This window comes from Podarcis erhardii (genome assembly GCF_964252035.2).
Source record: "Podarcis erhardii genome assembly, chromosome: 13".
Taxonomy (NCBI): Eukaryota; Metazoa; Chordata; class Lepidosauria; order Squamata; family Lacertidae; genus Podarcis; species Podarcis erhardii.
In genome coordinates this window covers 2,636,537-2,659,329 of record NC_138502.1, presented here as the reverse complement: position 1 = coordinate 2,659,329, position 22,793 = coordinate 2,636,537, and the positions used below count along the sequence as shown (strand labels likewise).

At 49.8% G+C, this 22,793-nt stretch overlaps 2 protein-coding genes and 1 long non-coding RNA gene across 3 annotated transcripts in view; 2 read left to right on the top strand and 1 right to left on the bottom strand.

Moving 5' to 3' along the window:
* The window catches only part of CTDNEP1 (CTD nuclear envelope phosphatase 1), a 28,574-nt gene extending 24,169 nt beyond the window's left edge, over nt 1-4,405 (top strand). The window contains exons 7-8 of the mRNA XM_081835818.1: nt 2,335-2,419; nt 3,599-4,405. Coding sequence (XP_081691944.1) covers nt 2,335-2,419; nt 3,599-3,659 — 146 coding nt within the window. The 3' untranslated portion in view covers nt 3,660-4,405. The remainder of the gene's footprint in view (nt 1-2,334; nt 2,420-3,598) is intronic.
* Nucleotides 1-22,793, bottom strand: part of LOC309326839 — a 163,304-nt gene that overhangs the window by 27,939 nt on the left and 112,572 nt on the right. The window lies entirely within an intron of this gene.
* On the top strand, nt 8,696-17,675 carry GABARAP (GABA type A receptor-associated protein). The gene is made up of 4 exons (XM_081835862.1): nt 8,696-8,883; nt 14,077-14,155; nt 14,471-14,589; nt 17,078-17,675. The coding sequence occupies exons 1-4, from the start codon at nt 8,794-8,796 to the stop codon at nt 17,144-17,146; spliced, it is 357 nt and encodes a 118-aa protein (XP_081691988.1). The 5' UTR covers nt 8,696-8,793; the 3' UTR covers nt 17,147-17,675.

The following is a 22,793-nucleotide window of genomic DNA, read 5'->3' as shown; positions in this document are numbered from 1 at the left end:
ATCCATTCTTTGACGATCAGCCTTCTTGATGGTCCAGCTCTCACTTCCATACATCACTACTGGGAAAACCACAGCTTTTACTATACGGACCTTTGTCGGCAAGGTGATGTCTCTGCTTTTTAAGATGCTCTCTAGGTGTAGTACATGCAGGCAATGCATGTATCAGTCTTAAATCGCTGAGGGTTCTGCCTTTAAGGCCATGTTTTGAAACCCGTATGCCACAAAGCCCGTTTGCTGTTGTTAACCACCTTGAATGGCTCACTGGGCCCATTTCCCTGCCCTTATGGCCTGTGTGATCCGATACCTCTGCGCTTGATCATTAAACAGATCCTTTACAACATTGCCACTCAGTGAAGAGGCCCTGCAATGGAGAATTTGGTGCATGGAGGATCAATTTCACGTTCTGTAGCATCTTGCCAATGTTACCTGTCTTGCTTGTTAGACAAGGTCTTCCATCGAGTGCTGCGATCAAGTGTCGCAGGGGTAACTTGCTGGCGTGGAGGGCACAAACCAACCAGATCAGCTTACGACCACTCTACAGCCCTCCGAGCCAGTGTTAACAATTGTAGAATTGCCTCCAACAGCCTGCAATCTCAATGCCCACCTTCATGAAATCCACAAGATTATCAGCAATAACTTCAGCTGCTTTTTCTCTCTTTGAGTGAAGGGGTAGAGATGTCCTCCACTGGGCTCACCTCTCACAGAATACCGTCTTTTTCCATGTATAACACGCCCCCGTGTATAAGGCGACCCCTATTTTTGGGGACTCCAAATTAAGAAAATGGGGGGAGATTACCATGAGTTGTTGAGCTTTTTTGGGGGGGGGGATTGCCGAAAATCACTCGCCCACCTGACCGACGCTCACAATTGCCAAAGCCACCAATCGTCTGCCCGCTCGCCGCCAGTCGCCCACACAATTGCCGCAGCGGCAGCCAATCAACAGCTGGCCTTGCCACGGCCACCAATGACCCGCCAAATCACCACTGACAATCTGCTCACAGCTGCAACCAATCACCCGTCACCCCTCAGCACTATCCGTGTATAAGACGACCCCCAATTTTTAACATTATTTTTAAATAATAATAAAAAACATTGTCTTATACACGGAAAACTATGGTAATTCTGTTCTGGGGGGCAGCTGATCTGAATTGTCCACTTTCAGCATAACATTAGTTTTATTTTGGCAGCCATCAAAGAAAATGAAGTCAATTTCACCCCTCTGACAAGAGATAATTAAATTCCTGATCCAGGGATTTCATCACTTTTTCTTGGGCTCTTGACTTTATTGCGATCATCTGCACGTCTCTCGTCTTCTTCAGTGATCAAACCAGCAGCGGTGATGGCAGCTGTCGCACACAGACCAACACCATATCCGATGCTCTGCGTAGCAACATTATGTGTTTCCAATGTGTTGCACTCCGTCTTGGTTTTCCTAATGTCCATTCATAACTTCTGTCATTTCCTTCTTGGGGCATCGGTGGCTATTTGTTCTTCATTTTCACCAGCTGAGAAAATTATTTCATTTGATGGTATTGAAGCATCCTGCTTAGTTCTCTGCTTCTATTCAGCAAGCGTTCTTCTCTCGTCTTCCTGCCGCTTCCGCTTTTCGGAGTTGTCTGTTACGCTCAAGCAGATCCGGCAAGCCAATCTGATGTGGTCCAAGAGAACCAGTCTCCTCTGGCCTTCATTAAAACAAATTACCGTATTTTTCGCTCTATAAGGCGCACCAGACCATAAGACGCACCTAGTTTTGGGAGGAGGAAAACAAGAAAAAAAAAATTCAGAATCTCAGAAGCCAGAACAGCAAGAGGGATCGCTGCGCAGTGAAAGCAGCGATCCCTCTTGCTGTTCTGGCTTCTGGGATAGCTGCGCAGCCTGCATTCGCTCCATAAGACGCACACACATTTCCCCTTACTTTTTAGGAGGGAAAAAGTGAGTCTTATAGAGCAAAAAATACGGTACACCTGCAATTGCGGATGCAACTATACATACATTTTCTTCACAATTTTAAAAAATAAGGTATCCTAAGGGGTCATCTCTTTCAATCCCTTGTGATGCAGGAATATGATGTAAGTGTTCTCTGTTCAGTCCCCTGCAGCGCTTGTGCATTGGGAATAAGGCAAGGCTAAAACTCTCCACTTTGGGATTTGTGTGTGTGTGTGCGCACGCAAAAGATTTTTCGGCTGTACGAGCCCCTTCTGTATCTCCCCCCCCCCCCCGGCAATCTTAAGTGTTTCGACCCAAAGCACAGGTTTGGTCAGAGGGGGTTAGGGTGTGGTTCAAGCGCAGTGACGGTTGTGTTTGTGTGTCTCTCCCTCTCTGTGCGTCCGGCAGATAACGCAATACCTATCAAGTCCTGGTTCAGCGATCCCAGCGACACGGCACTTCTCAACTTGCTCCCCATGCTCGATGCCTTGAGGTAAAGCTCTGGGGTGGAGCTGGGAGGAGAAAAGGGAACGGGGATTCTGTGAGTTGTTCTAGAAGAGCCCCGCGCCTGTGTTTTTCATAAGAACATAAGAACAGCCTGCTGGATCTGTTCAACGACCGCTCTAGCCAACATCCTGTTTTCTCAGTGGCCAACCAGATGCCCAAGGGGAAACCAGCGAGCAGGATCCGAGCACAAGACCCCTTTCCCTTCCTGCGGGTTCCAGTAAATGGCATTCAGAAGCATTGCTGCCTCTGACTGTGAAGGGAGAACATAGTCATCCTGGCTAGCAGCCATCGGTAGCCCTTCTCGTCTTTTAAAGCCATCCAAGCTAGTGGCTGTTGCTGCCTCCTGTGGCAGAGAGTTCCACAGCTGATCGTTTGGGTTGCATTTTTCTGGACCGTTTCCAATTCTACAATGGCGTTTTTGAGCGGTGGTGACCCAAATTTGGTGTTCCAGATGTGGTCTCCTCGCCTCTTGTGTAGGCTGTTGAGTCTGCTTGTCGCTTTCTGTGAGGGCGATATTTATCGCCCTAGAACTGGTTGACGTGTGGGACCGAAACCCGTGGAAGATTAATAATAATAATAATAATAATAATAATAATAATAATAATAATCAGTGGTGCCCCGCAAGACGAACGCCTCGCAAGACGGAAAACCCGCTAGACGAAAGGGTTTTCCGTTTTGGAGGCGCTTCGCAAAACGAATTTCCCTATGGGCTTACTTCGCAAGACGAAAATGTCTTGCGAGTTCCTGCGGGTTTCCCCCCCTTTTCCTAAGGCGCTAAGCCGCTTATCAGCTGATCTGCTGATAAGCCGCCTAACAGCTGATCGCTAAAAACCGCTAAACCGCTAATAGCGCTAATCCGCTAAGCTGTCAATGGGCTTGCTTCGCAAGACGAAGAAACCGCTATACGAAGAGCCTCACGGAACGGATTAATTTCGTCTTGCGAGGCACCACTGTATATCTCACCCCAGCTGAAGCCAGGCTCAGAGCGGCTCACAACAATAAAAGTAACACAGCATTCTAAAATCAATTCAAAATCAAATTAATGGCAACCATTGGCCTAGAGTTCTGTGAGGATTACCAAAGGAGGGGGTCAGACTGTGCCTTGGGACAAGGATGCAAGTCTTGCGTGGCTCTTATTCTGTCTCTCCCCCGCTTCCTCCTCCAGGTTCACAGCTGACGTGCGGTCGGTGCTGAGCCGAAACCTGCACCAGCATCGCCTTTGGTGACGGTGGCTCCTCCTTTCTTCAGGGCTTGGCCCGCGACCTCTGCCTTATCCTGCCATCGTGACCCCCCTGCCTTGGTCGCTTGGACTCTGGCGAACGTGTCCGGACTCAGCCAACCAGGAGGGGAGGAGCTGGGAGTGAGCCGGCCGGCGCCCCGCACGCCTCTCCCTGCGCCAGCCAGCTGCGCCACTGACCACCGCCCCGCCCGCCGGGGGACTGGCCAGGACTCTGCAGGGCAGCAAGCGGGGCTGGCGCCATTGGCACGATGGCACCAACTGCTTGGGGGGGGCAGATGTACAAGAAAGGGGGTGAAACAAGCCAGCCGCACGGAGGAGTGCGACGGACACTTTGAGACGAGGCTGCGTTTTCTCATTTTAAAGACCGAGCTCCCTGTACAAAGATCTTATTTTCCTTCGTTTTCATTTCTTCTCCCTCCCCTTACGCTCTTGATAAAGAGAGAAGCCCTTTCATCTAAGGCCATCTATTTTTTAGATGATTGACAGGCCTGGCTTAATTTCTCCACCCCCCCATCTCAAATTCTTGTCCCCTTTTTTTGTGGAAGTAGGAGTGTCTTCCCTTCCCCCTTTTTTCTCCTCCATTGGAATTGTGTTGAGGAGGCCACTCCTTCCAATCTGCCCCTTGTTTTAATTTCTTTTTGACTTTTTTGGGGGGGCGGGGAGGGATTGAATGATGAGATATTATAGCCTTGAACTGAGGTGGAAAAAAAACAACAACCCGACAACCCTAAATGATTTTCAGGAGTTCTTATTGCCAATGGGGGGGCGGAGAAGATCACAGAGGTTGAGTGGCTGGCTGGTTTTGCCGTACAACTGGTTTTGAGATCTTAATTCATCTCCCTTCCATATTCAGACCTGTACATTGCTGGGGGTTTCACAGGGGGAGTGTTGTCTTCGTAGGGGTAGAGCAGGCTTCACTGTTATTTATAGTTGGGAGCTGGAAAGATAGATCAGTGAGGGAAATACCGTATTTTTCACTCTATAAGACGAACCAGACCACGAGACACACCTAGTTTTTGGAGGAGGAAAACAAGAAAAAAAAATCTGAATCTCAGAAGCCAGAACAGCAAGAGGGATCTCTGCACAGTGAAAGCAGCAATCCCTCTTGCTGTTCTGGCTTCTGGGATAGCTGCGCAGCCTGCATTTGCTCCATAAGACGCACACACATTTCCCCTTACTTTTTAGGAGGGGAAAAGTGAGTCTTATAGAGCCAAAAATACGGTAGTTACGAGGAAGGTGGGCTTGTGGGGGGCAGAGAATAGATTCCTCTCTTTGCAGGTAAAAGCAATGTCCTTTAAAAGCCTCTTGTCCTCAGTCTCATGGGCCAGGGTGGTACATTCCAGGGCTCTGCAACGTTTGAGGAAGGGAGAGAGATACTTTCCTACCCGTCTAATTACACTAGCAGAGCGAAGGATGTTACCTTTCCTTCCTAGGAAATGAAGTTGTTGGCAGAAAAGGCTCAAGAGTAACATACTTGCTTTTAAACTAGGCTTGAGTTTTTCATCCAAGGCCCAGACCGGACATGGGAACTCTAAATAGAACTGTCTAAATGCTTGCCCCACTGTGTAGCTAGAAAACGAGGCTTCCAGCTAAATCATCTTTGCTGGGATGTTTGCCCAAAGTGCCTATATCTCTTCCTTCAGTTCCGCACCTTTCAGCAACTTTTTATCCCGGGGGCTTGGAGTAGATGCAGTGAAATGGTACAGATAGTTACGAAGCACCTTTGTGAAGAGTTGAGAGGGAAGGGAGAAGCAAGCCCAGGAGTGAATGGCTACACTGCCGGAGGCGAATCCTTGAAGGAACACAGACAGCCACTGTCCTACCCTAAATACATGGAAGTGGAGCCTGCTGCAGATGGGGTCTGCCAAGCCACCATCTCCCGTGTTACTGTTAATTGTGATATCCCCTGGTGCCTGGGTAACCAGTCTGCCTGTGCCCACCCTCCTCGGTAGGCAAGCTTGCTCTTTTTCTCCTGCGCGCTGGAAATGCAGGCTGCAGCTTGCAGAGAAATGGTTCCTTTTGACTCTTCCTCCTCTTCTCCGCTTCAGCTTTTCTTCGCACCTCCCTCTGCTAGGAAGTGGCACAGACAGTGAAGGGGAGGAGAAAGGTAGAACCCACCTTCTTAGGAAGAAAGCCAGCCAGCCTCTGAGTGGGGTTTTTTGGGGGGGGACTTTCTCAGGAGGTGGAGAGGTTTGATTTAATTGCTTGCATTTCCATATGCATTTCCTGAAGGAGCGTCTCCACCCCCATCGTCCATCCCGGACACTGAGATCCTGAACCGAGGGCCTTCTGGAGGTTCCCTCACTGCGAGAAGTGAGGTTAAAGGGAACCAGGCAGAGGGCCTTCTTGGTCGTGGCGCCCGCCCTATGGAACGCCCTCCCTTCAGATGTCAAGGAAATAAGCAGCTATCTTCTCTTTAAAAGACATCTGAAGGCAGCCCTGTTCAGGGAAGTTTTTAATATTTAATGCTGTATTGTTTTTAACACTTGATTGGAAGCCGCCCAGAGTGGCTGGGGAAACTCAGCCAGATGGGCGGGATATAAATAATAAATTATTATTATTATTATATGATTCCCTGGGCCGCTTCAAAAGCTTGGCTGGGGGCTCGTTCCCCACCAGCCAGTATCCAAACGGGGGGTGGGGGGTGGAGAAGCTTCCTCCCCAAATATAGGCAAAGCATCCTCTTCCCCTCCCCCCCCTTCTGTTTCAGTGTTTCTGAAGTAGTGTGCATGCACACGAAAGCTCATACCTAGAACTAACTTAAAACAAAACAAATTCCTTCCAGTAGCACCTTAAAGACCAACTAAGTTAGTTCTAGGTATGAGCTTTCGTGTGCATGCACACTTCTTCAGATACACAAGTGTGCATGCACACGAAAGCTCATACCAAGAACTGACTTAGTTGGTCTTTAAGGTGCTACTGGAAGGAATTTGTTTTGTTTTGACTATGGCAGACCAACACGGCTCCCTATCTGTAACTAGAACTAACTTAGTTGGTCTTTAAGGTGCTACTGGAAGGAATTTTTTTCTTTTATTTTGTTTTGACTATGGCAGACCAACACGGCTCCCTATCTGTAACTAGAACTAACTTAGTTGGTCTTTAAGGTGCTACTGGAAGGAATTTTTTTCTTTTATTTTGTTTTGACTATGGCAGACCAACACGGCTCCCTATCTGTAACTAGAACTAACTTAGTTGGTCTTTAAGGTGCTACTGGAAGGAATTTTTTTCTTTTATTTTGTTTTGACTATGGCAGACCAACACGGCTCCCTATCTGTAACTAGAACTAACTTAGTTGGTCTTTAAGGTGCTACTGGAAGGAATTTTTTTCTTTTCTTTTGTTTTGACTATGGCAGACCAACACGGCTTCCTATCTGTAACTAGAACTAACTTAGTTGGTCTTTAAGGTGCTACTGGAAGGAATTTTTTTCTTTTCTTTTGTTTTGACTATGGCAGACCAACACGGCTCCCTATCTGTAACTAGAACTAACTTAGTTGGTCTTTAAGGTGCTACTGGAAGGAATTTTTTTTCTTTTATTTTGTTTTGACTATGGCAGACCAACACGGCTCCCTATCTGTAACCCCCCCCCTTCTGTTTTCGTGCCTGAGCTAAGCTGCCCCCTGCTGGATCCCGGTTGATCCTCCTGCCCCTGAGAAAGGCTATTTATTGGCACTGCAAAGCTCCCCTTTGGGGAGAGGGGGGAGGAAGGCCAGGCCCTATTCTGGCAGGGACCCAGGCGTCCTGCCAGAGCAACAGGGAAGCTGCCCTCTCCCCTCCCCTCCTCCTATTGGTCACCCTTCACGTGACTGGCTTCCCCCGCCTGCCGCCACTGTTTTCCGGGGCGGGTACACGTGACAATTCCTCTCCGCTGACGTCAGTCACATGACGAGTCGCTTCGCCGCCGCCTCCTCCCGATCCTTCCGCGCCTCATTTTTTAAAAAAATAAAAATAAAAACAAACTCCTCCGGTTTCACATCGCCGGCTTGGGCTGCCCGAGGCTTCGGCCGCCCCGCTTCCCCCCACCCCCCTCGGCGCGCCCCCTTCCTCGGAGAGAGAGGAGGAGGAGGAACGGCGCCCCCCGCGGACTACTTTGTTTTGGTGTCAACACGGCACGCCAGCTGCGCTGCGCTTGCGCCGGTGGCGTTCGTGAATCCCATTTGACGTAACGCTGGGACCCCACGCCGGGGGCCGCGAAGGAGGTTTATCCAACGGGGCCGGCCCCTGGGCGGCGACGGGTCCTCACAGCCGGGCGGCTGCGGGGCTGGGAAAGGCCGGCGGGGCTTGAAGCGCCCGCCGCCTTCCGCTACGCCGCCAGCGCCAGCTGTCCTCCCCTCTCTGTGCCGCAAACTGCGCCACTTGCGTGAAAATGGCGCCCTCACAGCCACGCGACTAGCGCAGGGTTGGGCCGTGACGGCGCCTCCTCCGCGGGCCTCGCGCCCTCGCTCGCTGCCGGAGGGGAAAAGCGGAGGCCGCACAGCTTCCCTCAGCGGCGGCTTCTCCTTCTCCTCTCCCTCCCTCCCTCCCTCTTCTAACGGCCGCTCGCGTGAGGAGCGGCGCCGCCAACGGCTTTCCGTATTCTCGCTCTCCGCTTGCGCCGCCGCCAGCTCCAGCTGTCCCCCCCTGTGCCGCAAACTGCGCCACTTGCGTGAAAATGGCGCCCTCACAGCCGCGCGACTAGCGCAGGGTTGGGCCGTGACGGCGCCTCCTCCGCGGGCCTCGCGCCCTCGCTCGCTGCCGGAGGGGCAAAGCGGAGGCCGCACAGCTTCCCTCAGCAGCGGCGGCGGCGGCTTCTCCTTCTCCTCTCCCTCCCCCCCCCGCTTCTAACGGCCGCTCGCGCGAGGAGCGGCGCCGCCAACGGCTTTCGGTATTCTCGCTCTCCGCTTGCGCCGCCTGCGCGACGCGGCGCCGCCTCCCAGGGCCGCGCCTACGCCTCCGGCGCAGCGGTTGGCGGAAGCCGGGCTCGCCCCGCCCCGCGTATCCCAGCGCGCGCGCGCGCGCGAGCGAGAGGGGCGGCGGAGGCGTCTCCCCGCGCGCCTGCGCGAAGAGCGTCTCTGTGTGTGGCGCGGCCCCGTCAGCTGGTCCGTCTCCGTCGCCTCCTCGCCCGGCCGCCTCAGCCGCCGCCATGAAGTTCGTCTACAAGGAGGAGCACCCGTTCGAGAAGCGCCGCTCGGAGGGCGAGAAGATCCGAAAGAAGTACCCGGACCGAGTCCCGGTGAGTCCGAGAGGAGCGCGCGAGGAGGAGGGAAGAGGAAAAAAAAAAGGCCCCCCCCCTCAATCACAACAACGCCCCTTCCAGTATCCCTCCGCCCCAGAGAGAGAATAATAATAATAATAATTTAAAATAATAATTTATTATTTATACCCCGCCCCATCTGGCTGGGTTTCCCCAGCCATTCCGACAAAACCCTACAATACAATCATAACCCGGTGTTTCCCAACCTTGGGCCTCCAGCTGTTTTTGGACTACAGTTCCCATCATCCCTGACCACTGGTCTTGCTCGCTAGGGATGATGGGAGTTGTAGTCCCAAAACAGCTCGAGGCCCAAGCTTGGGAAACACTGCAATAACCTATTAAGCATTGAAAAGCTTCCCTAAAGAGGGCTGCCTTCAGATGTCTTCTAAAAGTCTGGGGGTTGTTTACTTCCTTGACATCCACAGGGCGGGCGCCACCACCGAGAAGGCCCTGTGTCTGGTTCCCTGTAACGTGGCTTCTCCCAGGGAGGGAACCGCCAGGAGGCCCTCGGAGAGAGACCCCTTTGCCCCCTTCCTCGCTTTAATGCCCCCTCCTCCCCCCTTTCTCCCCCCTCTGATCCCAAAGGGGATTTCCGACCCCGCAAAAGCCTCCCTTTTGCTTCCCTTTTTTTGGCGCCGCCCTCCAGTGTCTTACAAAGCGCTCCGGGCGGCTTGCAAAACAAAGGGCGGCGGACAGCGATCACTGGAATATGTGATCCTCACGCTCCACCGGCTGGAGGGGGGGGGGAACGGATCCCCAAAGTCCTGTTTCCTCCCTCCCCCCCCCACCAGCTGCTGCTTTTGTTGTTTTTTTGTGCTGCCCCCATAGTGCATTAAACTTCCCCAGGCGGCTTACAAAAAAATAGGAATAATAATATATGCACCGTTCATTAAAGGCTTCCAGGGCAAAGAGAAGTTCCAGGGAGGGGAAAGCCCCGCCCCTTGTTTTGTTCACGCAGGCGCCCCTCCCCACTTTGCAAAACAAGGACAGCTTTAAAATATGTAAAGATGGGGACTCCTTTGGGAGGAAGGGCGGGATTTCGAGATAAGTCCTGCAGGCTGGAGAGCAAAAGCACGACTTCCGCGCCTCCCTCAAAGTTTACTTGTGAGCAGACAAACAAGAAGCGGAAGTGATCTCCTTGGTGCCGAGGGAGGATAGTATTGGTGGGGAAGGGGGTGGCTTCTTCTCTGGAGTAAACAGGGATTGGGTTACCCTTGAAAATACGGAAAGGGACTTTCCAGCGACGTTTGTCACAGGATGGAAAGCGGTCCTGGAAGTGGACGCCGGCCGTGGCCCACCTGGTACCTTCCAGATGTTGGGCTGCGGCTCCTGTGAGGCAGCCACCATGTTGGCAAAATGTGCTTGCCTTGCCCTGTTGTTCTGGCTGCAGCAGCCTAACGCAGTTACCCCAAGAAATTGGGACTTTCTTTTTAAACATGCTTGAACTTGTGGGTATGCTCATGCATTCCCACTACTGTGTGCTGTGATTCCCGGGTAACTGCAGCCATGCAGTGCAGTTCTGGTACACCCAGCAGGCCCCCCTTCTTGAAAAGAGTGCCTTCGCCTGCAGGCTTAAGATTTGCTCCCAAAGAGGATGGTCCCACACGAGTTTGTGGGATTTAGGCTGGAGTAAATGTGCTCGCAGGGACGCGGGTGGCGCTGTGGGTTAAACCACAGAGCCTAGGACTTGCCGATCAGAACGTCGGCGGTTCGAATCCCTGCGACGGGGTGAGCTCCCGTTGCTCGGTCCCTGCTCCTGCCCACCTAGCAGTTCAAAAGCACGTCCAAGTGCAAGTAGATAAATAGGTACCACTCCGGCGGGAAGGTAAACGGTGTTTCCGTGTGCTGCTCTGGTTCGCCAGAAGCGGCTTAGTCCTGCTGGTCACACGACCCGGAAGCTGTACGCCGGCTCCCTCGGCCAATAAAGCGAGATGAGCGCCGCAACCCCAGAGTCGGCCACGACTGGACCTAATGGTCAGGGGTCCCTTTACCTTTAAATGTGCTCGCAGAATCCTTTTTCATATGCCACTTTTGCCAGACGTATGAAGTGTTGCCATATGTACATGTTTTATGCGTACAGAGAACAGCCATGGGGAACAGTGGCAATAACACTGTGGCCAGAGAATGGGAGCTTTCCTTTCCTCCTCATTTTGATTTATGGCCTGCCCTAAATTCAGGAGACTCGAGACAGGTTGTGTACTTCCTTCCTGCAGCTCTCTCCTTTATAATTGCCACCGATACGCTCGACAGAGTACAGTTGCGTTCGGGAACTGGAGGCAGAAGTGGGTCTTGAAGGAAGTGAGAGAGATGGCATCACAGATGAATTTCGGGAGGCGGTGCTTTGCTTTGTGGTGTCATCCCTCCCTCCCCCTTCTTCTGGGTGGTTATGGTGGAAAACAGCCTTGCCACACAGTCCGATTGGCCTGGTCTGAGGCCCTTATCGCTTTGCCTGATGGTTTTGCAGAAATGAAAGCAGAGCTTCCCCCTCCGACGCACGATGTCTGAGAATCTCTTCCTCTCCATTTTGCAACCCTGTAACGGCACAGGAACCTTTCCAGGGGAACAAAATGGAACGTCCTGATTACCTAATGTGGGCCAAGATGACGTAGTGGTTAGAGCAGGGGTCAGCAAACTTTTTCAGCAGAGGCCCACTGTCCCTCAGACCATGTGGTGGGCTGGACTATTTTTCTTTTTTTTAGGTGGGGGGGGGGGAAATGAATTAATTCCTATGCCCCACAAATAATGCATCAGAGATGCATTTTAAATAAAAGGACACATTCTACTCATGTAAAAACACCAGGCAGGCCCTACAAATAACCCAGGGATGCATTTTAAATAAAAGCACACATTCTACTCATGTAAAAACACGCTGATTTCCGGACCATCTGCTGGCCGGATTCAGAAGGCAATTGGCTGGATCCGGCCCCCGGGCCTCAGTTTGGTGACTCCTGGGGTAGAGCGTTGGACTAGGGCATGGTAGACCAGGGTTCAACTCCCCACTCAGCCATTAAGCTCCCTGGGTGATCTTGAGCCAGGCACTCTCCCTGCCTCACAGGGTCGTTGTGGCACCAACCTCAAGCTCCTCAGAGAAAAGGGTTGGATACCAATGTAATGAGTATATAATGTGAGGGAGGGAGAAGCTAGAGGCCTTATTCCAGGCCCATGTTTTTCTAATGGGGGACCCTTAACATAGATCAGAGTGATGCTTCTCCTGTTTGCCAACTGCTCTCCCCAAGCCATTGCTGTCTGGAATATATCTTTCTTGACTCTGTTGTTAATAAAAATAATAATATACAGTGGTGCCTCGCAAGACGAAAAGAATCCGTTCCGTGATTCTCTTCATCCAGCATTTTTTTCGTCTTGCGAAGCAAGCCCATTGACAGCTTAGCGGATTAGCGCTATTAGCGGTCTAGCGGCTTTTACCGATCAGCTGAGAGGCGGCTTATCAGCGGAACAGCTGATAAGCGGCTTAGCGCTTAGGGAAAGGGCAAAAAAAGCGAAAAGCAACCCCATAGAGAAATTCGTTTAGCGAAGCGCCTCCAAAACGGAAAACCCTTTCGTCTAGCGGGTTTTCCGTCTTGCGAGGCATTCGTCTTGCGGGGCACCACTGTATATATTTTTTAATATCCCGCCCTCCCCAGCCGAAGCCGGGCTCAGAGCGGCTAACATGTTATCCCCATGTTGCCAATGTTGTTTATCCCACACAACCTTTGCCAACCTGGTGCCCCTCCAGACGTTTTGGAGTGCAACTCTCACCAGAGGCTGATGGGACCTGTAGTCCAAAACAAACCTGGAGGGCTCCCGGTTGACGGAAGGTTTCCACGTGGCTTCTGGTATCTGAGTACTTGAACTCTTTCCCTGACTAACATAGAAAAGAAAAACAAAACTAGCCTTTCAAGCAAATGTGCAGTTGGAGCAACCTTAGGGCCTCATATGCAGGTTATGGAGGCCCTGGACTCTTTCCCAGGCTTCCTCGGCTGTGTTGCATGAAGGTTTTGACAAACAGAAAGCTTTTTGATTCCCCCACCCCACCCCGAAAAAGGTGGGTGATCTGTCAGACTTGGAATGAAGGATTCCACCTTCTTCTAGCCAAGGATCTCATCTTTTTATGAGCTGCCTGGCTGACAAGGATTCATTCAGCAGGTGGTGATGCTTTCCTTTCCTGCTGCTGCCCCAGCCTGGGGATGCATGACGGGGAGAGATACACCTGTTTAATTTCTGCCTGTCTGTTATTTGTTAAAAGCGCAGGAGCTCGGCTACTGAAAGGAAAACTTGGCAATCTTTCACAGAAGGCAACAGGCTGCCTTAGTAGGTTGCTTGGGAGGAGGTGCGCTGGGACTGACGTCCTAAGAAGTCCTAAAAATCTCTGGTGACATTTAATCATCTCAGGGAGCCTATTGCCTTCCCCTGTGTGCAAATGTTTAACTTTTCTTTCTTTCCTTCTCTTCTGAGAATAGTTGTGAATGAGGCTGTCCCTGCCGCCTCTCGGTTTGTTTGCTTTCCTTGCAACCTTTACACTTAGCCAGGCAGAGGAAATTCCTGGGCAGGATTCAGGACATATAAAAGGAAGTTAAACTTTGCAACTCACCAACTTGAAAGGCTTTAAAAGAGGATTAGGCAAATTCATGGCGCAGGAGAGGGCCGTTGACAGCTACTAGTTATGATGGCTATCCTTTACTTATACTCTTGGAGGCAGGCAGCAGTGCTTCCGAATGCCAGCTGCTGGAAACCACAGGAGGGGAAAGGGCTATTGTGTTCGAATCCTGCTTCCAAGTTTGCCACAGTGAGAACAGGATCCTGGACTGAATGGGTCATTGGCCTGATCCAGCGGGCTCTTCCGTACTAAACCTGACCTCTGCTTTGGACCGGTGTTCTGGGGCTCTGTCCTTCTGAAACAGTCCCCCATCTTTTCAAGGCCTCCCATGATTCATGCTGTCTCAGCCCTGCCGTGACCGGCTTTCCAGCTTCCCACTGTCACCAGCAAAAACTTCTCTCGGCAGGCAGGCAGGCAGGCAGGCAGGCAGGCCGGCTGGCCAGCCTCGCCTCTTCCTCGAATAACTCGTCCGGTTGCTCAACCGTTCCTGTAATTAGGAAATGTTTTGGTGCTCCTGCGTGAACTCTTCCTCTCTGCCCTTTGCTGACCCAGCCTCTGTTTCTCTCCCCACTTTGCAGGTCATTGTGGAAAAGGCGCCCAAGGCCCGGATAGGAGACCTGGACAAGAAGAAATACCTTGTCCCGTCAGACCTCACAGGTACACGCCCAGTTGGAGGGCCCAGGGCCCAGCCTGAGGATTGGGGCAGCTGGCTGTAGGAGGGAGTAGTAGGGGGGTCATCTCCTCCTTCATCCTTTGGTAAGGGGAGGGGGCAAGATGTCCGCACATCAGAGGGTCAAGTGAAGTGCTGGTTGAAGCTGTCTGGGCAAGCCCCATTGATTTTGGAGACCTAGGTTTGTGGCACCTGATGAAACGGGTGTATCTTGTTGGCATGTCAAGATCTCGCCTCAGTCTCTGTAGTTTTATTCTGCTCCTTCAGCTAACAGATCCGTTCTCCCCCTTTCTCTCCCCCAGTTGGGCAGTTCTACTTCCTGATCCGAAAAAGAATCCATCTCCGAGCAGAGGACGCCCTCTTCTTCTTCGTCAACAATGTCATCCCCCCAACCAGCGCCACCATGGGGCAGCTCTACCAGGTGGGTGTGCCTTATGTCTGCTGCACAGGTTTTTGTTGTGTTTTTTTTTTAAGAAAATGTGCATCGCTTGAGAAGTGACACTCTGCAACAGTCTTTGAAATGTTCAATTAATGGGTAACAAACAGGTTGGAAAAGAACAAAACAAACTAGGGGAATTAAAAGAGAGGGGTTGAACCAGCTGCAGCATTCAGAAGGGAAAAGGTGGGGGAAGGCATTGCCACACCACCCCTGCCGAAACCAAAGCGTGGAGCAAATTTGTCTTGCCATGTGTGGGAGCGGAGAGGCAGCGGTGAATTAGGGTTGAATTACCTGCTGGCGACCTTTAGTCCACTGAGCCTGGTATCTGTTTCTTATGTGGACTACAACTCCCATCAGTCCCAGACTGGACTGGTGGGAGTTGTTGTTACAGTGGTGCCCCGCAAGACGAATGCCTCGCAAGACGAAAAACTCGCTAGACGAAAGAGTTTTCCGTTTTTTGAGTCGTTCCGCAAGACGAATTTCCCTATGGGCTTGCTTCGCAAGACGAAACGTCTTGCGAGTTCTTGCGAGTTTGTTTCCTTTTTCTTAAAGCCGCTAAGCCGCTAATAGCCGTGCTTCGCAAGACGAAAAAACCGCAAGGCGAAGAGACTCGCGGAACGGATTAATTTCGTCTTGCGAGGCACCACTGTATATTCTTCTCCACCCATCATGAAAGCAACTGCAGGCCAAAGAAGAGGTCATTAAAACGGCAAGTGGTCGTGTTCAATGCCAGTCTTGTTGTGAGTAGACCCATTAAAGGTTATGGGCATATTAATTAAAGCCCATTCAATTCAATTCACTGCTAGCATTGAAGATCACCCTGCACCTGAGCTGTCAAAGGCCAGGGCAGAGGGGTGTCTTCAGCATGTGTTGCAGGCTGCACAGTGAAGGTGCCTGGCACATCTCTCTGGAGAGGGAGTTCCCTCCTCTGGAGCTGCCACAGACCAGGCTCCCTCCTGGGCCGCCACCCCCTGAACGTCTCAGGGCAGTGGAACTACCAAATGCTTGGGAAGTAAATACAGTGGTGCCTCGCAAGACGAAATGAATCCGTTCCATGAGGCTCTTCGTCTAGCGGTTTTTTCGTCTTGCGAAGCAAGCCCATTGACGGATTAGCGCTATTAGCGGTTTAGCGGCTTTTAGCGATCAGCTGTTAAGCGGCTTATCAGCGGATTAGCTGATAAGCGGCTTAACGGCTTAGAAAAAGGGGGGGAACCCGCAGGAACTCGCAAGACATTTTCGTCTTGCGAAGCAAGCCCATAGGGAAATTTGTTTTGCGAAGCGCCTCCAAAATGGAAAACCCTTTCGTCTAGCGGGTTTTCCGTCTTGCGAGGCGTTCGTCTTGCGGGGCACCACTGTAATAATAATAATATAATTTATATCCCGCCCATCTTGCTGGGTTCCCCCAGCCACTCTGGGCGGCTTACAACATAGATAAAAACACAGCAAAGCATCAAGCGTTAAAAAACGAAATATCCTATATGAGCAACAAATAGAAACCAATAATAACAGCATAGTAAAGGTAAAGGGACCCCTGACCATTAGGTCTAGTCGTGACCGACTCTGGTGTGTGGCTCTCATCTCGCTTTACTGGCTGAGGGAGCCGGTGTCCAGCTTCCGGGTCATTGCCATCATGACTAAGCCGCTTCTGGCGAACCAGAGCAGCGCACAGAAACGCCGTTTACCTTCCCGCCGGAGCGGTACCTATTTATCTACTTGCACTTTGACGTGCTTTTGAACTGCTAGGTTGGCAGGAGCAGGGACTGAGCAACGGGAGCTCACCCCGTCGCGGGGATTCAAACTGCCGACCTTCTGATCGGCAAGTCCTAGGCTCTGTGGTTTAACCCACAGCACCACCCGCGTCCCAATAACAACATAATAACAACAATAATAAGGTGATAGAGACACCATGTGGTGCATTTTCACCAGCAACATCAAGAATGTAGTTTAGTCTGGAACTTGTGACTTGAGATTGTATTATAGGAGGGTAGACTTGACTCTTGCCTTGTGCTGGAACCGCAGTTTCCCCCAACTGGAACTGCATGCAGAAGTCATACACTTAGAATTAAATATAATGGTGTTTCTTTGTAGCTGCTGAAAGAGTACCAGGAGGAGGACAGTGCAAAGTACAGTGGTGCCTCACAAGACGAAATTAATCCGTTCCGCGAGTCTCTTCGTCTTGCGGCTATTAATGGCTTCGCGGCTATTAACGGCTTAACGGCTTAGCGGCTTTAAGAAAAAGGAAACAAACTCGCAAGAACTCGCAAGACTCTTTCGTCTAGCGAGTTTTTCGTCTTGCGAGGCATTTGTCTTGCGGGGCACCACTGTAGAGGTCTCTGGCTGGTCTACTCTGAACGGGCAGAAAGGCTTCGGATTTGAACCTTGGCACCCTTGTCCCTGGGCTCCGCCTGCTTGTACCCCTGCCCGAATTATGCCTTGACTCCAGTGTTTTCTCTTCCGCCCCCCTTTCCAGGAACATCACGAGGAAGACTTCTTCCTGTACATTGCCTACAGCGATGAGAGCGTCTATGGCAGCATGTAAGGCGTGCCTCCACCTGCTGCCACCAGGGGGCATGTGCTCCTGAAGGGACCTGCACTTTTTGTTGTTGTTTGTTGTTGATTTTATGTTAAAGAGCCTTTTTGTCCCAGGGAAGGGGAGGGTCTTTCTTTCTTTCTTTCCTTCCTTCCTTCCTTCTCTCCCATCCTTTAAACCTCCTTCCCTTATGCCTAATCACACTTCTTCCTCCTGTTCCCCTCCCCTCGCTCTGGGCTTTCTTTGAGGTGGTTGTGGCTAAAATAAAATACCTCTTTTTCTTTTGGTGGTTCCCCCACTTATCTCCCTCCCATATACCATTTCCCCCCCTTTCTCTCTCTCTTCCCCACCCCCATTTTTTTTAAGGGGTAAGAGGCCTCAAATACTGAACAGGAAAAAAATTTCCTCCCCCATTTCAGTCTTGCATCTTCACTACCGCGCCCTGAGTTTGCTCCTATCAGGGCTGTGCTCTGCCTGGCAGTTTCTGTAACCAGAGGGGATGGGGAATGCTAATTAAAAATATATATATAAAGAGAAATTTTGAGCCTCTAGAGATTTTCTGCGTGATTGTACCGATTGAAGAAAAGTTATCGGCGTCCTGGTGTTAATCGGGAATTTAGGAATTTAAAATTGCAAATACTTGGGGAGTGAACTTGTAGCAGTGGGGTTAAGCTGTTGGCAGGGGTTTGGGGTCTGGTTGCAAAGTGGTTTCCCAAATGAATGGGTGATGGGGGAGGGCAGTGATCTTGGCTACTTTTAATCATAGAATTGTAGAGTTGGAAGGGACCGCGAGAGTCATCTAGTTCAGTGTTTCCCAACCTTGGGCCTCCAGCTGTTTTTGAACTACAATTCCCATCATCCCTGACCACTGGTCTTGCTAGCTAGGGATGATGGGAGTTGTAGTCCAAAAACAGCTGGAGGCCCAAGGTTGGGAAACACTGATCTAGTCCAATCCCCTGCAATGCAGGAATATTATGCCCGATGTGGTACTCGAACCCACAACCCTGAGATCAAGAGTCTCATGTTGTACTGACTGAGCTATCCCAGAAATAGATATTCTAGACTGGAATCCCAGGACCAGATTCTGAGTGTGTACATGGGCATTTGCCACCTGCTTGGAGGAAGAGGTGACTAGACTACAAGTCTTGGGTGAGAATGACGGGCGAGACCCTCTTAGCAGAATAATGGAAGGTGGGTTGTTAAGCAGGGTGTTGGCCTCAAAAACTAGAGGGGTGGAAGAATACTCTGGCTCCAGATGAGGGCTATTCAAGGCTACCAGCAGCAGAAAGAGAACCTCATTAGCCTGGAGAGGCCTGCATTTTTGTGGATTCAAGGAGCACTTCACTTTTCCTCTGGGGAGATTTGATGCTCATTGCTCAAGTTGCAAAGCACATAATGGAGCTTTCCCCATCTCCCGAGATCCAAGATACATGACTTTTTCTGGACCTCTCAGCGGTGTAAACGCTCGGGTAAACGTCACATCATTTTACTAGATTAGACACACCTGAGAAATTGCAGCACCACGTGAAGATATATAGTAGCCTGCCATTTCAAGATCAAGAAAGAAGGAATTGAATCTCAACTCAAGTTTTTCCTGCGACCGGTTTGATCACTTGGCAAGAAGTGACTTCTTAGACCTTGGACCATACATTTTCCACCCCTCTCTGTGCCTTATTGCAGAGGTGGGCTTTTCCGACTTCAGCTCAGCCATTCTGCATGCAGACCTTATTATATTGTTACAGTGGTACCTTGGTTTACGAACTTAATCTGTTCCAGAAGTCCATTCCTAAACCAAAGCGTTCTTAAACCAAGGCGTGCTTTCCCATCGCAGCGGAGGACTCAATTTACAAATGGAACACACTCAACATGTTCTGCTTCCAAGGCAAAGTTCACAAACCAAAACACCTACTTCCGGGTTTGCCGCGTTCTTAATCCAAGTTGTCCATAAACTAAGCTGTTTTTAAACCAAGGTACCACGCTGTACATTCATATCTCACCTTCCCTCAAAGGACCTGAAGGTGGCAACACGTAGGTCTCACAACATGCCCAGTGAGGGAGGTTAAGGTGAGAGAGTGACTGGCCAGAGGTCGCTCAGTAGTGAGTGAACTTCATGGTTGTGTTTAGATTCGAACCCTGGTCTCCTATGTCCTAGTCCAACACACTAACTGTTAGGCCACACTGCCTCTCAAGCTGCTTGGCTTTACTTAATACTAGCTTCAGTTCCAGGACAGTTTTTTATTATTATAATTTTAATTTTTTATCAACAACCAAACCACAAACAGTGAACCCCCCATACAGCTGATACATTGGGTACACATAATCAATAATAACATATTCAAATCAACCATATGTACAATTTCATATACTTTAACACTCCTCCATCCACAAGGTTTATTTAACTTTTTACATTTTAATTGTACCAGTTCCAGGACAGCTGAAGGAGAGAAATAAACTAGTAACAGTTCAGGTGTGTAGGTTTTAAGGCCCAGCCCGGGGGGGGGGGGGGGAGGGCAAAAGAAACCAGAAATCTTCCCTTTACCATTCAGATTTGACTGTATCTTATCTGTATAAGAGAAGCCTTCTGGATCAAGCCAGTGGCACAACTATGTCCAGCATCCTGTTCTCACAGTGGCCAATCCCTGGCGTAATGGTTGTCGGATCAGGCCCTGGGGAAAGACTGGTGATCTGGGTGGGTAGCGGGAGCAGCTGCTGCCTCTCTCAGCCTAGCCTACCTCACAGGGTGGTTGTTGTGACGAATGAGCTGTGTGTGCTTGAACCATGTGCTATATGTTGTTGACCTTGGAGGACGGGGGAAAGGTGAGACGTCAATGTAACAAATAAATACAATGGTACCTTGGTTCTCAAATGCCTTGGTACTCAAACAACTTGGAACCCAAACTCTGCAAACCCAGAAGCAAGTGTCCCGCTTTTGCAATTTTTTTCAGGAGTCGAACGTGTTCCATTTTGAGTGTTCCACTTCCAATTTGAGTGCCACACTTCTGTTTGGAGCGTTACGCTGAGCTCTGTCATGTTTTTGCTATTTATTTTCTGGTTTTGTGGCTGTTTTTGTGTGTGTGTGACTGTGTGGAACCCAGTTCAGCTGCTGATTGATTGTGTGACTGCAGCACATTGTTTATTGCTTTCGTTTTACGGATCCATGGTCTCGTTAGAGAGTAAAATTCATGTTAAATTGCTGTTTTGGGGATTGTTATTCAAAGCCTGGAACGGATTAATCTGTTTTGCATTGCTTTATATGGGAAAGTGGCACCTTGGTGTTGGAACACTTTGGTTTTGGAACGGACTTCCGGAACGGATTTATAGTGGAACCAAGGTGAACCTGCTGTATTGTTTTTAACACTCGATTGGGAGCCGCCCAGAGTGGCTGGGGAAACTCAGCCAGATAGTCGGGGTATAAATAAATAATAATAATAATAATAATCTCCCATGGTCTTTTCCTACCCTAAAAGGGGGTGGGCATTGTGGACGGTCAATCAAGAACCCATTTGCTTTTGAACCCAAAAATAGGGTCTTTTCCCATCCAATGGGGAAAGAGATGTTATTGTTTAGTCGTTTAGTTGTGTCCGACTCTTCGTGACCCCCTGGACCAGAGCACGCTAGGCCCTCCTGTCTTCCACTGCCTCCCATAGTTTGGTCAAAGTCATGCTGGTAGCTTCGAGAACACTGTCCCACCATCTCATCCTCCGTCGTCCCCTTCTCCTTGGGCCCTCCATCTTTCCCAACATCAGGGTCTTTTCCAGGGAGTCTTCTCTTCTCATGAGGTGGCCAAAGTCTTGGAGCCTCAGCTTCAGGATCCGTCCTTCCAATGAGCACTCAGGGCTGATTTCCTTCCGAATGGAGAGGTTTGATCTTCTTGCAGTGCATGGGACTCTCAAGAGTCTCCTCCAGCACCAGAATTCAAAAGCATCCATTCTTGGGCGATCAGCCTTCTTTATGGTCCAGCTCTCACTTCCATACATCACTTCTGGGAAAACCAGAGCTTTAACTATACGGACCTTTCTTGGCAAGGTGATGTCTCTGCGTTTTAAGATGCTGTCTAGGTTTGTCACTGCTTTTCTCCCAAGGAGCGCCTAAGCGTCTTTTAATTTCGTGAGTGCTGTCACCATCTGCTGTGATCGTGGAGCCCAAGCAAGTAAAATCTCTCACTGCCTCCATTTCTTCCCCTTTTATCTGCCAGGAGGTGATGGGCCCAGTGGCCATGATCTTTGTTTTCTTGATGTTGAGCTTCAGACCATATTTTGCGCTCTCCTCTTTCACCCTCATTAAAAGCTTCTTTAATTCCTCCTCACTGTCTGCCATCAATGGGGGGAAAGAGATAGCCTGTCCCTAAATAACCCCTGGGGTGTGTGTTTCTTCTTCAACCCCCCACCTATTTCCCCATTTCCTTCCTTCTAACCACCTCTCCCAACCCTCCCCATCTCCTCTCCTAGGGGGTCCCATTCCAGACCACATCTCCCAGCATGCCCCTCTCCTCTCCCTCCATTTTTTTTAAAATAATATTTATTCTATTTCAAAAATAGTACAAAAACAAAAAAAGAACAAAAAAGAACACAAGTACAAAAATACAAAATTAAAAACAATTAAAAACAAATAAAATTTCAATTGCTTCTTTTCTTGTAACTGATTTCCCAGACCTCCTCACACCTCCCCCTTTTGTTTAGTCGTTTAGTCGTGTCCGACTCTTCGTGACCCCCTGGACCAGAGAACGCCAGGCACCTCTGTCCTCCACTGCCTCCCGCAGTTGGGTCAAACTCATGCTGGTCGCTTCAAGAACACTATCCCACCACCTCGTCCTCTGTCGTCCCCTTCTCCTTGTGCCCTCCATCTTTCCCAACATCAGGGTCTTTTCCAGGGAGTCTTCTCTTCTCATGAGGTGGCCAAAGTCTTGGAGCCTCAGCTTCAGGATCTGTCCTTCCAGGGAGCACTCAGGGCTGATTTCCTTCAGAATGGAGAGGTTTGATCTTCTTGCAGTCCGTGGGACTATCAAGAGTCTCATCCAGCACCAGAATTCAAAAGCATCAATTCTTCGGCGATCAGCCTTCTTTATGGTCCAGCTCTCACTTCCATACATCACTACCGGGAAAACCATGGCTTTAACTATATGGACCTTTGTAGGCAAGGTGATGTCTCTGCTTCCCCTTTTGTATTCCAATTCAAATTATTAGCTCAGCAAATCCTTATTATAACTTATTATATATCTTATTTCTCAACCTTTGCATTACAGCTGGGAACCACTTAATTTCTATCCAACATCATTCTAACATCCGTTCATTTTACAACGTTTCTGAAGATGGCCTTTGAATTTCTTCCCGTCCGACCAGGGAAAAGAGTTGGCGGAAGAAGATTGGAGGAAATTTAAAGATTATTTGCAGAAATATTGTAAAATTAAAGCATGTCAGAATGTTGTTGGACAGAAATTAAGTGGTTACCAGCTGTAAAGTAAAAATGGAGCAATAAGCTAAAATAAGTTATAATAAGGATTTGCTGAATTAAGATTCGAACTGGAATACAAAAGGGGGAGGTGTGAGGAGGTTCGAGAAACAAGGTAATAGAAATAAGTTTTGGAAACTATATTTGTTTTTTCTTTTTTCCCCCGATTGTGTATTTTTGTATCTTTGTATTTTTGTACTAAATTGGA